This window comes from Amia ocellicauda, chromosome 12 (genome assembly GCF_036373705.1).
Source record: "Amia ocellicauda isolate fAmiCal2 chromosome 12, fAmiCal2.hap1, whole genome shotgun sequence".
NCBI classification, from domain to species: Eukaryota; Metazoa; Chordata; class Actinopteri; order Amiiformes; family Amiidae; genus Amia; species Amia ocellicauda.
In genome coordinates, this window is record NC_089861.1 from 2,255,761 (window position 1) to 2,274,498 (window position 18,738).

At 41.2% G+C, this 18,738-nt stretch overlaps 1 protein-coding gene across 2 annotated transcripts in view; it reads right to left on the minus strand.

The window, feature by feature from the left end:
* spock3 (SPARC (osteonectin), cwcv and kazal like domains proteoglycan 3) overlaps window positions 1–18,738 on the minus strand; it is a 60,788-nt gene that overhangs the window by 14,556 nt on the left and 27,494 nt on the right. For both annotated transcript variants that reach the window (XM_066718060.1, XM_066718061.1), the window contains exons 4-6: window positions 16,681–16,795; window positions 6,735–6,846; window positions 3,358–3,466 (exon numbers count right to left, since the gene is read on the minus strand). In XM_066718060.1, coding sequence (XP_066574157.1) covers window positions 3,358–3,466; window positions 6,735–6,846; window positions 16,681–16,795 — 336 coding nt within the window. The remainder of the gene's footprint in view (window positions 1–3,357; window positions 3,467–6,734; window positions 6,847–16,680; window positions 16,796–18,738) is intronic.

The window sequence follows — 18,738 nt, forward strand, 5'->3', positions numbered from 1 at the left end:
GGCGCTCACACAATCCATCATGTTAACACACATTACAGCTGAGTCTGTGTGCCGGGGAAGTGACAGGAGAACACATGATAAACAACACAGATATGTATTCTCTTTCTGGTTTATGTGGTTTATGTTTATTTATTCATTTACAGTGCATGTCACAGCTTTGTCTGCGTTACAAAGCGTACAGTTCAGACTGTACAATGCACTAGTTAGAGCTCATCTGGATACTGTGGACAGTTCTGGGCTCCACACTTCAAGAAAGATATCGCTGCTCTAGAGGCAGTTCAGAGGAGAGCAACCAGACTTATTTCAGGTCTGAAGGAAAGTCCTACTGAGAGACTGAGGAACTGAACCTTTTCACCCTGGAACAGAGGAGACTACGTGGGGACTTAATCCAAGTCTTCAAAATCATGAAAGGCATCGACCACATCAAACCAGAGGAGCTTTTCCAGATCAGCAGGGACACACGGACCCGGGGACACAAATGGAAATTGGGCTTCAAGGCATTCGAGACAGAAAACAGGAGACACTTCTTCACACAGAGAGGCGTCACAATCTGAACAAACTCCCCAGCGATGTGGCTGAAGAGACAATTTGGGAACATTCAAAAACAGACTGGATAGGATCCTTGATCACTTAGTTATTAATGGACACCAAATGAGCACGATGGGGCGAATGGGCTCCTCTCCATTGGACACTGTCTCATGTTCAAATGTTCTAACTGTGTGCATCCTTTCACACAACGGTTCGAGGAATGGCAGTTACTGAGCTGCAGCAGGAACTTACAGGTCAAACACAGTCCTGGCCCAAAACAAATCCTCATTAACCCAGCAGTCCAAACCTGGCAAACTCAAGCACAGACGAAATCTAAACTTTGACCCACTGGTCAACCGTGAATAGCACTTGCCAAACCTCTCGTGGGTTTGTGTTTGACACGGTGTTCCCTGTTCCCTCATGCAAATGTGCCATGATGTGGTTTTAATTTGATGCTGGGCAGGCAGGTCAGAGTTTCAGTGTTGTCCATGTCAAAGAACAAGGGAACGCACAGGCTTTGATTAGCTACTCCCTGATCACAACACAAGAATCGCTCCCGGCCAGTAATTTCTGATCTTCTCTTCTCCCTGAGCTCTCAGGAGGGGGTTGTAATAGAGTTATGAATCATTCCTCTCAGGATAAACATAAAGGTAAAGATAGATGGATAGATAGATAAATATTTTCCCTCGAACTCTTACAGCATTTTCAACATCAGGTGGTTGTATTCACTCATCTATCAGAGAAGTATGTTGTCTATGCAGAATAAACTTTCTGTCTTTCTGATTTCACTCAGAACAACACCCTTATCTAGTCATAGTAATTATAATCGTGATTTTATGCTAAAACGATATTCTTGACTAATATTCTCCCTCTGTTCAATATCAATAACTTCAATAAGTTTCACAACGTGTTTTATGAAACTCCTGCGAAGCATTTATGCAAATCACAAAGGTAAGTTATATTTCAGGCAAAAAAGGAGAAAAAAACTCGGGAAGTGAAGGTTTAATATAAGCCGTATTTAATATAGACCATACAGAGCTGGTGAAGCGTAAATTTGAGCTTAATAACATCTCGACTCAAAGGAATTTAATTCCATCTGTCGAGAATCAGACACCAGTGTTTTGGGGAGCGAGTGCAGCTCCATCAATCAGGAGTACTGAGGAGTCGCATCACAAACCAGCCATCGAGACCAGGACAGATTAAATAACCGCTGATTCTGTACAAATAATATATTCTCATGCTATAAATCTACCACATGTGAACACGTTTGACAGAAAAACACATTCTTGACACCAATTACTTTAAAAGCGTCACGTCGTTCTGTACCCTGTGAGGAAACACCTGGAGAGGCAAAGTGTCTCAATGCGGCTCAATAATGAGTCAATTAGCACTGTCCTCCATTTAAATGCAAACCTATAACTAATCATTTAAAACCAATTATGTGCCAGAATCACTGCTTTTTGACACACACACCCTGATCCCCAAAAGTAGGAAAGAACTTCTAGATTATGAACATTGTCCCAGGCAAACAAACAGACAAGCAACAACAGACTGGGGTATATCGCACATACTTTAAATATACATATGGAAACTCCAACGTTGGAGAACAGAGAGAGGAATGTTCTGGGTCAGTCATTCATAACACAACACAGACGCATCACTTTTATTGCAGGAAGATGTGGGATTGTGACCCATGTGTAATAAAATCGATCCAAACACTCATACACCTTTATCTGAGTGCCACTGGAAACACATCAGTATCACACTGACTTAGAAAAGCGTTTTCATCAAGGATATCCTTTATTTTAGTCAGCTTTCAACCTTTTAGCAGCTAGTATTAGACATTGATACATCCTTCAAAGCCATCCTTAGTCTTGTCAAAAAAATGCTTTATGCAGCTGCCATTCTGCTTCGAGTAATTTATGGAACAATAACTACAATATAGTTACAGGATGCTCATAGGGTTTCTATACATGGACAGGTATCTGCAGATCTCTCTCTATATATATATATCCAGTATCCCAGCTCAATTAAAACAACTTCACCATACTCGGACATTGATTATAAATAAGCCGACATTTGAAAAACACAAAATATTTAATCACACATCTCCCGGCTTGCGTATTTCTTTTCAGTTCACTCCTACGCGTTGTCTCTGCCCGGTCTCACAGAAAGCATCAACTCAGATAACAGTCTAACCCAATTAGTCTAAAAAATTTCACTGTCGGCTGAAAAGTCTATAGGAATCTCTTTGTAAGTAAAAGAAAGCCCAGACACTTGGAAATGCACAACACCAGATGTCATTTGAATGGAAAAGAAACACTATAGATTGAAGGGAATAAAATAAATGCACACCAGAGTTGGGAGGTTCAATTAAACACTGATGACCAGATGTTAATATGCAAGAATCAGGATATATTTCATACATACATACATTCATATTTTCATTCATTCTCTCATAAACTACAAATACAGTTCTTTCCTGTTTCCTTTTGTATTGTGACTAAATGCTGGTAAGGAAGCAATTAACCTTAGACACGACAATCAGTTTTTAAAGTGTTTTCTTTCCTCTCTCTGTTTCTGCCACTTTTGTTTTCATTGCTACCAGGTTTTCTGTATCTGTTGTTGATGGTCTACATCCCATTATTGCATTATCAATAGGATTTTTAAAGGGATGCCTGGATTGTGATCACTGGTGTGTAACTATTCACACTCGTAAGATGTATGTACACACTGAATTTGTGTAAGCACTGGTTATGTGGGGTGATATGTAGACGTGTGATTTTGACAAACTGTCTGTAAGGAAGCTGAGTAATCCGCAGTACATACCCTTCTTTTCCACTTTGTTCTTCGAGCGATTCGAGAGGCACGGACAACGCCCGGGACATTTCACTGAGATGTGTTTTTCTGAAATGCATGCTTGGTAATCCAGTTTGCACTGAAAGAAAACAAAAGAAAACAGAAGCGTTGGCTATGAGTTGATAGCTGTTGCCTACGATCATCGCCATTTCCATTCCAGCCGAAAAGACAGTTAATAATTATCCCGGGAAATGTCGGGCTCCATTACTGAGTGTGGGCTCAAGCAGAAAATTATCACGAAGGATCAATAAATCATTTAACATGAGATAAAGATATCACAAAATCTTCTCGTGTTAATTGATTTATCTTCATATAACTTTGCACTTATTAAACATCAGAAAATAATAGAAAAATAGGATTAGTGAGTCAGTAAGGATACAGAAATTATATATATATATATATGTAGGGGAGACAAGAGACGAGGAAAAGAAAACCTACAACGTCTAATAGGTCACCTTTAATTTAGGGAGGTTAACTTTTAGATGTACCTGTCAACAAAAAATAGGACACAAATGCCTGGAATACATTTCAGAAGAAATATCGGATTCAAGTACAAGAACTCCCCCGCAAACACACATACCACCTACCACAAAGAAAGGAAAAGATAGACGTGACACAAAGTCCAGTGCTTTGTTTTGTTTGAAAAGGTAATGCATCGAAATGTTTGCTATTTTCCACTTATCTGGGACCGACAGTGAAATCTTTCTGTGAGCTTCCAGTAAAGCACTGAGGTTTAAAACACTGAGCCACACTCTCCATGTCAGTAAATTGCTATTATAATCAGTAAACAGATGCTCAGTTTATTTTATAACTTCACAAATCACAGAACTGAGATAACTGAGTGCTCTTATGTCAGGATATGCAATGCAGAATGTTTTCCCCTCTCCCTTTCTCTCTCTCTCTATATATATATTTCTAGATTGAATTTGTGACATGGAAAAGGATAATCCTTTCACAAAATGACAGTCCCCATCTCCTCCTGCCATTAGACATCTGAACAAAGTAGTTGTCTGATCTCCTAAAGCATTTTTCACTGGCGTCCGGACAGCTCTCAGCCACGCTCCTGGGTAAAACCTCTTTCAGACGATATCTATTAGACTGACGCTCGAGTCCACATCTGACAGCAGGAGCAATAGCCCGGCCTAAAGCCAATAAACTTGCATCAGAGGAATAAATGTATTTCTAAATCCTTTAAGTTAGTGATAATCCCACCGATAGTGGCTCCTTAAGTTCGCTCTCATTTGCCCTCGTTGTTTAGGTGGCCGTCAGTAACGTCAGTGGACGATTGTAACAGATACGGCACAAACAACACAAATAAACAAGCAGTACAGCTCTCTAGGAATCAGTGTTTTCTCGTTGCGAATTTAGGGCTGAAAGCAAGAATTTCTCAACAAGTAACCAACCATACTCTCGAGCATTTGTGCAGAGCATGGGCTACTGAGGCTAAATAAAACAAACAAATAAACAAACAAATTAAAATACTGTATATGTGACCCACTGACCGTCTGACCCTCAGAAAGCCAGGCATTACTAACATTCCACTGAATCTGGGATTTCCATGTTGTCTTCACTAGCAAACTGTTGAAAGTTATTCTAATTCTTTTGGCTAATGGCTTGCGCTGTCAACAACTCTCTTTACTGACTGACTACTGACTTCTTAATTGCCGTGTATCACCTGACTGCAGCTGAAAGAGTGTCATTGTAACTGAAAGCAATCGTTAATAAACGCGTGATTCATTAATTGCCGCTATAAAGACAAGCAGGAATGGCTAAAATAAATGTTAAAAGCAGACGATGCCTGTTATCAGCGGGTGTTGCTTTGTGTTGTAAAATTAAACCACGAATGTCTGGTTTTGTGTCGAAGGGTCCCAGAACAGTAACAGACAAAAGGTGTATTTTTGATGGTATAAATAGCAAAGAAACGTATTCAGAGCCAAAACTCACTGGGAGATCTCTGTGTGACTCGCACTGATATTTCCTCTGCTATAATTAATCACCGTTTGATAGGATATCTTGCCAAACCCATTTTAAAGGACAGAATCCATCTGGACGAAAAGCTCCCAGGTATTTGTAGCACTAACACACATACTGTATATATATATATATATATATATATATATATATATATATATATATATAATTAATAAATGTGGACCCCTATGGATGGATCTCAAGAGATTAAAAAGACCTAGAAGATAAAATCACAAGCTTGGCTGCTTTGTCCATCCAAACAAGTGGAAACACTTTTGGGGAGCCTTCGTCCAGCAGTGGATTGATAAAGGCTGATGTTGATGATGATGATGATGATGATGATGATGATGATGATAAAATTATTAATTGGTCACAGCACTTACCTTATATTTATCAATATTTATCAACTTGAAGGCTTTGCCTCCCACTTACACAAAGCTTACGTGCTGAATAAATCGGAGCGCAATAAATGTAACAAACACAAACACACTCACAGACACGTCTCACACTAAGACAGACGAATTAAAACACATTTCTGATACACCTACTCCCACCATATGCTGCAGCACTGGAGGAAGATGTGCCGTCTGTGAGTCTCTCTCACTGGGGAGGAAACGCGTTCATGCACTGGGATGAACCCAGCCTGTCAGCGCTTATCTTCTGATAGGCAGGGGTGGCTTGTTTTCTTCTGATAAGGGGGTTGATTCCCCTTTAGGCAAGTGTCAGGTATCCCACAGAAACAGAGGAATGTGTTAAAAATTTGCTAATTGAGGGATGCGATTTCCCCGCCCTGTCTCTGTGTTGTGTCGGTTCCTTTTCGGGTCATGGCTAAAGAGAGAGTGTTTCCTGAATGTGTGGATCATATAACCGTCTCAGGACTAATATGGACACGTTTTCTTTGCCAGTTTTTTTGATTATCCAATACTGTGTGCCATTGTACAGTAAATTATGTACCTTTATTACATGGTAGTTGAGATTTGGATTCGTATGGCTTTTATTTGCTATTAGCAAATAACTGTCATTAACTGTCATATTTAAATATTGGTGAGGTAACTTTGATAACATTGATAACTCATGACTTTTGAGTCTCAAGCTATTGATTTGTATTCTCTTGGGTCGGGGGCCATGGACCCGTTCAGTTTTCCTTCTTTGTATTCATTGTATAGACTCTGTGACTATCATGGTACTTGTTAATCATTCTTCTCTCCTCTTTAGGGATTAAAAAACACATATTTTCATGCAGAGTGATGCTGTGAGAATTGTGAAAGATCTGCACAGCAGTGGATATTGATTTTATATCATTAATGCATCCCGGACTCCCGTGCATTGTTACAGATCCCATTAAACCTAAACCACGTAACATGTTCGGTCGTCACCTTGATGGAGTACGTGTGTCCGTCGGTTCCGCAGACTGGGGCCGGGTGGACCACTGGGCACTGCTTGCATTTCAAAGACGCCGGCTTCTGGGCAATACCGCCTTCTTTCATACTGAAAAGGAGGAGAAAAATAGATTTTACTTTGGATCAAACACTACTGCCACACCACAGTCTTTAAGCTTTGTTCCCCCCAACCCAGCTCCCAGTTTCCTCACTGGTGTGACTAATTGATTAATTGGATGAGTTTCAAGCCTCTCTCACCGCGTTGCAAATTATATTTCAAGCAGCGTACCTTGATTGAAGAAACCTTTTAAGCCACTGATTTTAAATACGTCTAATTAGGAAAATAGCTCAATAAAATGCGAGACTGGGAGAGCTCCAGTTGGAAATAAAACCAGAAGACACCGTGGCCCTCTGGGATCTCTCTCCATGGGAGTTTTCAGGTTTATCATTCCTGATTGGCTTAATAAGAGACACCATATTCACTGCCAAATGCCCCCAAAACAGATTACTACACAAAAGCAACGAAACCATGCTGAGACACAGAAGGATTATTCCCTGAAAATAATAATGTAAAAACAATAACAAACATACATTTCCACGGTCTTTCACATGAAATGTGTCTTGAATGAATTTCTGAAACAAACTCTCCTTTTGTATTCCTGCTCAAAATAAACTTCAACTTGTTTTCAAACTTGTACACAAAGTGGCCAGAAGAATCGAGTGTCGCGTTCTTCTAATAACCCTCCTACTAACCCTCTCTGCAGTTTGACTCAATGATCCGGTTCTACACAGTGCGAGCAGAAGGGAAACGACTGCATGGCATCACACAAAAACAACATTGTCAATGATTCATCGGATCTGAAACGGGCTTCTTCATCCTTTCCTCTTAACAGCAACTTAAGTGTTTGCCATCTTCAAAAAGTGTTTGCCAGTGGATGCATCTTCTGGTTGCACGTCAACGAATACCGGGGAATTACGGACGGCAGGTTTAATACAGAGGCGTCCTGTTCACCCAGAGGACAATCACACAGCTGTTCAGAGACCCAAAAACAAAATAATACATACAGACAGACAGACACATCACGATTGTGTGGTTGTAACGTCATTGGTTCTCCTAAGTGCAAAGAATCTGGCTAAGAACATATAAAAACGTTTCGATTTGTGTTTTTCTGAGTCTGTCAAAGCCGGCGACTCTTTTACGACTAATGGTTGCTCTGCCACTAGACCCAGACTGAAAAATGAAATCGAATATAATCAATCCTCCCGACACACTGGGGACTTTGCTCGTTGTGTACATTAGCAGAGTGTGAGCGGCTAATGAAGCACGACAGGATTGTGATTTACAGATCAGGGCAATATTAATAGTGCAGTTCTCATAAGTGTGTAATAAAACTTTGAGTTTCATAAGCACCTTTCACAAGGCAGACAGAAACATATGCTAGGTGTTCGTACAACACAGCGATCAGTCTATCAGTACACAGCGCTGCCTCTGTCTGGAACCACAGGCAGGAAAAACTGCTTACCGTTAAAAAAAAGACACAGGCCTCTATATTTCATACCAAAACAAAAACGTTCGCCTCTGTTCGTGTGACAGCTGACAGTATTACTAGTAGTCAAACGTCTTGCTGAATATCATTAAAGAAATAAACAAATGCACACTCAGTCACACACAATCTGGAACTGTTTCTCAAATTATGTTTTATAATATATATATATACACTCACCTAAAGGATTATTAGGAACACCATACTAATACTGTGTTTGACCCCCTTTCGCCTTCAGAACTGCCTTCATTCTACGTGGCATTGATTCAACAAGGTGCTGAAAGCATTCTTTAGAAATGTTGGCCCATATTGATAGGATAGCATCTTGCAGTTGATGGAGATTTGTGGGATGCACATCCAGGGCACGAAGCTCCCGTTCCACCACATCCCAAAGATGCTCTATTGGGTTGAGATCTGGTGACTGTGGGGGCCAGTTTAGTACAGTGAACTCATTGTCATGTTCAAGAAACCAATTTGAAATGATTCCACCTTTGTGACATGGTGCATTATCCTGCTGGAAGTAGCCATCAGAGGATGGGTACATGGTGGTCATAAAGGGATGGACATGGTCAGAAACAATGCTCAGGTAGGCCGTGGCATTTAAACGATGCCCAATTGGCACTAAGGGGCCTAAAGTGTGCCAAGAAAACATCCCCCACACCATTACACCACCACCACCAGCCTGCACAGTGGTAACAAGGCATGATGGATCCATGTTCTCATTCTGTTTACGCCAAATTCTGACTCTACCATCTGAATGTCTCAACAGAAATCGAGACTCATCAGACCAGGCAACATTTTTCCAGTCTTCAACTGTCCAATTTTGGTGAGCTTGTGCAAATTGTAGCCTCTTTTTCCTATTTGTAGTGGAGATGAGTGGTACCCGGTGGGGTCTTCTGCTGTTGTAGCCCATCCGCCTCAAGGTTGTACGTGTTGTGGCTTCACAAATGCTTTGCTGCATACCTCGGTTGTAACGAGTGGTTATTTCAGTCAAAGTTTCTCTTCTATCAGCTTGAATCAGTCGACCCATTCTCCTCTGACCTCTAGCATCAACAAGGCATTTTCGCCCACAGGACTGCCGCATACTGGATGTTTTTCCCTTTTCACACCATTCTTTGTAAACCCTAGAAATGGTTGTGCGTGAAAATCCCAGTAACTGAGCAGATTGTGAAATACTCAGACCGGCCCGTCTGGCACCAACAACCATGCCACGCTCAAAATTGCTTAAATCACCTTTCTTTCCCATTCAGACATTCAGTTTGGAGTTCAGGAGATTGTCTTGACCAGGACCACACCCCTAAATGCATTGAAGCAACTGCCATGTGATTGGTTGGTTAGATAATTGCATTAATGAGAAATTGAACAGGTGTTCCTAATAATCCTTTAGGTGAGTGTATATGAGCCTATATCTAAAAAAGCTTTTCACTTCCACAGACTAAGAGGACCTTAAATAAATAATTGGAAGGTACTTAACCTCTTTCAAATAATCAATGTATTGACAGAACATGGAGCTGATCAAATTAAAAAGCACTGCTAAGCATGTAGGGGACTTTCGATATTGACATTGATCTTGAACTTGTTCTCGAGAAACGAGTTATTAAAATACTGCAGCAGCTGCCAAGTGTCTGAGAGAAGATGCTGGGAGAAGCGAGGCAGGTCTGGAGTCCTGCACTGTTGATTTCATATCAGCCCTCTCTAAAAGTGCCACTCTATAGAAGATGATTAAATCCTTGTAGGATGTTTGATCTTTGAAAAGTAGTAGAAAACCCCCCCAAAAAAAACACAACTGATACATAATTCTTGCGAGGAGCTTTTAAATGAATTGTAAGTGCCGCAAAGGTCAACGTTATTTCCCACATGTACGCTGCTACGGGGAGCCCTGAACACGCTACACACGCACACTGAAGTACTGGTCCCACTCCTGAGAGCTCTGTCCAACAACACACAGGACCGGGACACGTCTCCAGACCAGTGAGACGAAAGGACACGAACGAGAACTAAAGCCAGGGGTCTCGATTCAGACATATAAACTGGGCACCTGCATGAGCCTGCGTTCACAGCAATACTCTAATTAAAGTGCAGTGATTGACTGATAATCCACGACGCACTGCTGCTGTTTCTTAATTTCATCGGCCGCGTGGAAGCACTGTAGGGAGTCGCAGGCGCTCATTCTTGAGGGAATCCAATTCTTGGGCATTTCAGACGCTGCCTCTGGGAAAAGGGATTTGATGCCACTTATTGAACAGTTAGAGAAATGTTTTTAATTGTTCGAGGAATTTTAATTGGAGGAATGTGAGCCAAGAAGTTCTGAGCTCAATTATTTTAATCACAATTATAATGGAAAATTATAAAAAATGATTAAAAATATAATAATCCGACTCCATACTGCTTTTAACGCTTGCATTCTTGTGGCTTTAACAACTTTTTTATTAATTGAACAGAATCTTTTGTTTATAAATTCAATAAAGATTAAGAAACTGAATTAAGAAAGATGACAGTAACATGTATTATACTTGCAGAATAAAAGTAAAAAGTTTCTCTGGTAACTACAATTTGATCCACACCCACACTCAGTGCCGCAGCCTGCAGAGCAGAGAGAACCACAGAGACCGGCTTCCAGTCAATACTCCCAAAGTCAACCTTCAGAAACCAGCGCTCCTGAGATTTCAGACTTTCAAAACAGACTCGGTTTGGGGCAGTTTGGGGAAAATGTCGTCTGATAGCATCACTGCACGTATTCTGACCTTCATTTCTGTTGGGCTCTCAGATCACTGAACTTCAGTCGGTCCCTATAAGCAAATCAATGTTATTTTCTGCCCGAGTGTGCTACAATTTCTGATCTGTGGGGCTTTCGTCAGCTTTCCGTTCCAGAAAACTATGTTTCTGATGCGTTCACTTTCAGAAAGCCCCATGTCATGTCCAATCGTACTTTTGCACCACATTAAAAAGGCCTAATATTATTAGTAATACCTACATTTCTATAATTTCAATATTAGGTACCTATTAACTCCTGGTTTCAAACGCACCACAAGGTGGAAGATAATACCCAAAATAAACATGCTAAGCTGAAACTTTCATTGCCATATTTAGATGGAATAACTGTTGGTGGCTTTAAAACTGCAAAGCTGCATCCGAAAACGGCAAGTTGGTTCATGTTGTTGTAGGTTATGAGGCTCAGACCCCTCGCTGGCTCTGTTTATGTCAAGAGAGTTGGAGAATTTCCAGCAAGAGAATAAAAACTGATATGTGTGTGAGTCAGTGGGCGCTTAGGTGACTGCAATACATCTTTTTCCAGTACCCTGCTCAAAGCTTTCTTTGTTTTTCTGCAACGAAATGATACCCTATAGAGCAGCAACGCTGTGGGCCTGCAGATGTAGGTACTCACCCCCCTGTGTTAGAAATGAATGAGTTCAGTAGAAAATCTGAACCGCCGCCATTGTAGTGGAGCGAATTCATGGCCTTGCATGGAAACAGTGTTAGTCTGGGATTCTTTCAGTTTCACAGACACTTCATTTAAATCCCACTCTGACTTCTCAGAAATGTATTTTTGGAGTTCCTTAAAACACTGATTCTGCCTGAGGGAGGAATCTGCGATCATTCCCTCTGAATGAAATGCGTGAAGATTGACTGCCACAATATCGTTTTATTTTAAAGATTTACTCACACCCTTAATAACTTAATAAGAATCAGAATAATATTGTCTCAGGACAAGAGTGTGAATACTTTCACCCAGACCTGCAGAATTGTTTAACACACAAAACGATATTCATGTCACTTTATTGTTTTTAAAAATACCAGAGGAATATCCCAGAATACCACATTCTTAAACAGTGTGCAGATACAGCGGATTGATGCCTCGAGCAACTTTGCGTAACAAATTGTGTTGTGTTTACTTACAGCTTGAGTGTGGAACTGACTGAGTAGTCATAACCAGGGGACTAAAAGCCTTGTCACTATATTATGAACTGTGATCGGTCTTTACAAGCCTTTAGCACAGGGCATCTGAGGAACCTCTCGGCTGACACAAGGTGGCTTCACATCAGATGTCAGGTATCAAAGCGTGCCGGTCTAACACAAGACCGTTTTTACAGCTGCTCAATAAGGGACCTCATTCTTCTTACATTTATTTGTAAATCGTAGGAATCACATCAAAAACGTTTACAAAAAAGAAAAAGACATAACAGTAAAAATAATAAGACAACTAAGGATTATTCAATTACTCAAGGTTATTCAATGAAATAACTCCCTGAAAGAATTAAACACAGATTGGTGTGTGCTGCAGAATATTGTAGCAAGGTTTCCCGTCTTGGATTGCATCAATAGATTAGCTACCTACTTTAACCATTCAAATCATCACACATACAGGTGTACAAATTAGTCACCTATCATCTAAATAATAATCTTTCATCTGAACTGTGATACTGCATTGCCGTGTTGAAGGGAGCTACCTGACACACCACACACAATTGTGTTACATCAGCAGGTTGTCTGCTCTGTTTTAGGCCCTAACAACAGCCTGAAGCACATCCAGAGCCAACAGGAAAGTTTTGAGCTAATCTACTGCCGTTTAGCTCCTGTTCTGTAAGAGGCTGGTTAGTAAGAGTTGTAATTTGGTGCTTTTAAGGGATATACTTTATTGGATGAAATCTTAGTGTTCCTAATGGTAAGACAATGAAGATAAATAGAAGACATGAATGTATCAGAATTAAGAAAATATGAATTCAATGTGAAGCAAATTCATTTAAAAACAGCTCTTCATATTAAGAGGGTGTCTGTGTAATATATGTGAAGAGTTTTACTGATGTGCTGATTGGATCCAACTCAGGTGCTCCTCGGAGCATGATGATGACAATAGACAGAAGAAACCTGGACAATCAAGTATCTGAACACAGAAGAGATCAATTCAGGGTGAAGAATAGTCCTTTAAAAGGCACATTTCCTGTCCAGTGGGCAAAAGCACCTCTTAATATGAGGAGGGCACCTTTGTAAAATGTGCCAAACAAAATTAGGCCATCCACTGCCCTGGCCTTTGTTTTTGCCAGTTCAGACTGTGTCACAGTTTCAGTGTATTGAACAGGAGTAATTCCCACAAATTATCTGCTGAAGAGGCCAGACAGAAAGCATGAGAACAATCCAATCAACGTGATTTGTGCTGCGCTGGCAGGTTTGCTCAGTCCAGGAGCCAGCATTATTACACAGTTATTCCACGGACCCTCACACACACAACTTGATTCATTCACTCAGTTGGCAAGGAATTACAACCCATTTGCGCCTGCCAACATTGTAGTAATTGGGCCGAAGACTCGGACAGTGAAATGTAAGCAAACGTTGCAAATGCTGCAGAGGAAGTCAGTGCAGTGAAGTATGGTGGTGAGACAATCGCAGTCTTTGTGTTTATTTAGGAAGTCTGACAAACAAACACATACGCAAGGACGCAAATATGAAGGATTGATAGTGCCAATCAGACTTCTATGTATTTTTTTCTTCCCTTCACTCGTGAAAATAGGAAGAACAGACTTTAACTGAAACCTGCTGGGTACTGTTGCACTGCCTGGGTAAAAATAAAAACTGAGAATATGTGCAGATGTTCAGAAGACCTTCCATTGTATTTATTCACAGCTTTCTTTTGTTAAATCAGGGAGATGTAGGAGCTGGCGATAATTGGGGTCCATGACTCCAACAGTCACTTCTTGATACAGATTCCATCTAGGGATCTGTTTATCAGGGGCAGAACGGTACTTTTGTAAAGGGAAATGCAAGAATGCAACACACAAACGAGCGTCCGGACGACAGGCTCAAATCCCGGGCCCAGGATTATTAAACTGCTCTGTCCCACCTCCCGAAGTGTCTCCAACAGATATACAATCCACTGTGTTGCTGGTTCGCCGGGATCCACTTCTCCTGTGTGGAACCTCTCTGACCAAGCACATTTGACGGATTAACTAGTCACAAGTTCCTTCTTTCTGTATCAACAACTTATGTTCCTTATGTGTTATCCCCCCAAAACCAAAAGAGAAAACTACACAAGAGAAACCCCGATATTGCAGTCTGTCTGTTAAGGTTTGTGCCATCCTAAATCAGACACATTTATGACCCGCCTGCAATGACTGGATATGCCACATCGCTATACATTAGTCTTTTACTAGCCCATTAAACTCTTCATTCAGCTGCACTGGTAATGCCCGAGTCAGATCGCAATGACCTCACAGTGCTGTATTGACTAGATTGAATTAGGGCCAGTTACGCCGTCTAGTCAGTTGCTGATAACGGCCACAAAGAAACAGGAAAAACAGGCTGAGCACTTGACAATAGTCAGGGTGTATATTCAGCACACTGACGATATTATTAGGGTAGAAAAATATCATATATTCATAGGAAACCAGTATTGCACGTACATCAAATAATCTACCGTAGAAGGGGAAGGGAAAACCTGTGTGTCATTCTCAGCACCGCAAACAATAATCTCTCACTCTCTCTCTCCCCACTGACAGCAGTGGTTAGAGATGTCTCTCACAAGGCAAACATCTCTAAAACGAATAGGTTACCACACCTCACGAAGGGATCAACATGACAGGCGAGGGACTACTGGAGACCCATCGCCAGGATTTCCAGACACAGAAGGGGTCATTATCACAAACAGGGGGACACCAGCTTCTAATCGAGAGAAGGAAGGGAATGGAAAAGACAGAGAAGTTGCCTATGCGTGCGTGAACACAGCGCTTTCCGAGCTACACAATCGTACTCTCCCCTCCCAGAGGGCATTGCAGCTCTCTGGGTAAATGCGAATCAGAACCAGCTACTAATACAAATCCTTCCCCCATGTCATAACATTGGCAGGCAAATGAACTCCATTGCCCACCGTGGTGTTTCCCCACCCTGGCCCCAACCCACCAGCAGCTCACTGCGCTCCACTGCAAAAGCAAGGATTTATTAAGCCAATTAAACTGAAGAGGGATGTTTAAGGCTGGCTGAATTGAGGAAGCCTGATTTGGAATTGAGCCCAGACCTCAAGGTCAGCTCTGCCACTCTGTAGAGACGTGTGATGGGATCTTTAGTGACCCCAGGGGACCAGATCCCCATTGAGGGATGTCACCTTTCACTGTACTGGGGCTTTTTTTAAATATATATATACACTACCGGTCAAAAGTTTTAGAACACCCAATTTTTCCAGTTTTTATTTAAGCACAGTTTTTAAGTACAGTTTCCTACACAATCAAAAGGCACTTGGAAACTGGAGGAAACTCTGACAGGAAGAGTTTAACAGAATCAGAGGACAAGTTTCTGAGAGTCAACAGCTTGTGTGATAGGCGGCTCACAAGACAACAGCTTCAAGCACAGCTGAACACCTGTCGAAGTAAGCAAGTCTGTGTCAACAGTGGAGGGAAGACTTCGGGCTGCAGGTTTGACAGTCGAGTGGCAGTAAGAAAGCCATTGCTGAGATGGCAAAATAAGAAAAAACCTTGCCTGGACCATGAAGCACCGTCAGTGAGCTACTGAAGACTGGAAGAAGGTCTTATGGACCGATTAATCAAAATTTGAAATCTTTGCTATATCATGCAGGTTTTTTTTATGCCGTTGGGTATGAAAGGATGGTTCCTCGGTGCGTGACACCAACTGTCAACTGTGAACTGGAGGAAGCGTGATGGTCTGGGGCTCTTTTGCTGGATCCAGAGTCGGCGAGTGGCACCCTGAACCAAAACGGCTACCACAGCATTTTGCAGCACCATGCAATACCCTCTGGTATACGCCTAGTTGGTCAGGGGTTCATCCTACAGCAACATAATGACCCAAACTGGACAGAAGGTGAATATAATGTTGTGTAGGACAGTAGGACTCACAGGCAGTGCCCTCTTTACTTGCCTTAAAAGCCAATAAACTGAACACAAGTACTAAATTAAACCAAAGTTCCCTTGAAAAATATCACCCCTGTGAACGGGCGGTCTCGCTTCTCAGACGAGGACACGTCCAACATTGCAACAAGCAGTTGTCAGGAGACAACTCCAGGCTTACATATGCATCCTGAAACAGAGGAGCGATGCTGCTGTGTTTGAATCCTGACCGTCCTGGTTGTCTTCTCTCTCTTTTTGTTTGTCTGTGGGCTTGGTTTTCCTTGCCGACTGCGCACTTTTGAATTTGCATTTTAGTGGTACTCGGAGGACATATGTAAGCCTCAGATTGCTATTAGAAGATACATATGAAGCACTGTCCAAATGGACATACTAGGGATCTGCCCATCAGAGCATTCTTTGCTGTGGACAAAACTGATTCTCACCCTGTCCATATAATATCCCTGGCTGACACAGTATACAGATCGTGACCTTTCGTTTTAGTTGTTGAATAGAGGAAAGAAGGGCACACAGTTACAGTGAGGGTTGAACATGTATGACGAAGTGCTTTACCTGTGTGTCATCCGTCTCTGACTAACACAACTCGCTGTTTGGTAGTCCTGGGCAACACACGTCTTATGGCGGCTACATTTCACCTTTAAGCAGGGGTCTTTCGCAGGGTCCAGCGCTGGAACAGCAACACAAACAAATTGGGAGGTTTAATTTACTTTATTTCATTAAAGAGAATCTCATATACCTATACAATACACTCATTGTGTTTGCTCCAAAGAATAAAAAGAAAGTTAACTCATAATTGCAAGAGAATGTATTGTTTTGTACTTATATTTTGTAATTGCATTTAATAACACTGACAAATAAAACTCAGTAAGAAATAGGACTTTATATATGCAATTCCACTCTATGTGAACTTATACTAATAGATTAAAAGACTTCAGTTACGTTTTAAATGAAGTAACACAGAATCCAGTTAGAACACATTACACTGTAAATCACATTACAATTTAATAAGTATTTTAAACAAATATCCTAAACCCAGTCTTTGGCAGAGTCCAGGTGGGATACAGTAGTTTTTCATGCAATTTCACACGCAATACTCTCTCAATATGCACTGGTGGAGAACATAAACACCAAGATTAACATGGAGATGAAAAAACTCTATTACAGAGCGATGCGGCTGTTTGTAATAGTGTTTGGTTGCACACGGTACCCAATGAGCTTTGAATAATGAATACCCAAATGGGAAATTTACATTCTTCCTTCTGCATTTCAGTGGTAAAATTGTTGTTGGATGGCAGTACAGTAAGTATGCCAGTAAGTAAGTAAACTCACTATTCTTATCATAGTATATATTCACAATTGACCACCGAACCAGAAAAGTAAAATCGATAATTACGATGCAGACATGAAAACCTACAATGCATTCTGCAGAAAAAATAAAATAAAAATGCCTTCAGTATTATTTATACATCTATTTTAAATGTCGATTGAAATATGCGATCTTCTTCGTAAGCAGATAAGACAGTGGGGAATTTTTACTAGCGTTTTAGGTCATTAACTGCTGTGAAACTACTGCCCCCTGCACTGGAGGGGAACGTTTAACTCTCGGCAGGAGGCGAACTGATTGAATCGAGGTCGAAAATCCGATGCAAAGTATCACCACCCCGAGCCACTGATTTCACCAGTCGATCAAACCGGGAGCGTCGGAAAGGGCAGAGGAAGAATATAACAGATAAGGATTGTGTGCCTAAAATCTCCCCCCATTAGGAAGTATATTTAGTGAAGAGAAGATACACAAAGCCATGTGTAACAGAGCTCACAGTGTGTACAATTAGCCTGCTACAGTGAAGGCCAATGCCACTGCTTTCAATCTCAAAATCAGATCAAAGCGTGCAGAGGAGGAGCGCAAAACAGACAATGTTTAAGAAGCTGCTGGAATGAAGAGGAGAGACAGCTTGAAAACCGTTGTTCAGACAAGAAGACCATCATCAAAGCCTCGAACGGGCCTCAACAAGACCCTACGGGCCGGGCAATCGATGCGTTCTTCAGTTAAATAATAAACATGACACCAGAGTAAAAGTAGTCAAAGAATGTCAGTGTTGTGTAGTACTTTTATACTTCTCATGTCATGTTTTTATTTATGTATTATTTAACTGAAAAAATCATTGATTCACCTGTCCGCAAAGTTGTTTTTGTTATTTTTCAGTGTTCTTTAAACTCCAATTTACACGGATACATTATCCCATCTGAGCTGAACCGGATCGGGACAGCGTTCAGCATGTTCACATCAGGCCGATGCAGGATTGCGTCGGGAAATATAGTGACAATCCATCGCGCTGTGTGTGTGTTTATATTGTTACAGATCTGCGGAAATAGTGGTTTTGACATAATAGTCAGTTTTGTTTGCATTCTGCAACTCAGAAATGTCAAAGAGCGACGTTGGCCGGCAGATATTGTACAACTGTCTGACATTACTGAGCCCTGTATTTCAAGGAAGAAAGCGATTGACTATGGAGGGAGTATTATATTATTTTTTTCGGATGTACGTGTCGTGTAGTTAATTTTATACAGTTTCTGCACCGTTTTAGCCAACTGGTTCAGATCTCGAGATTC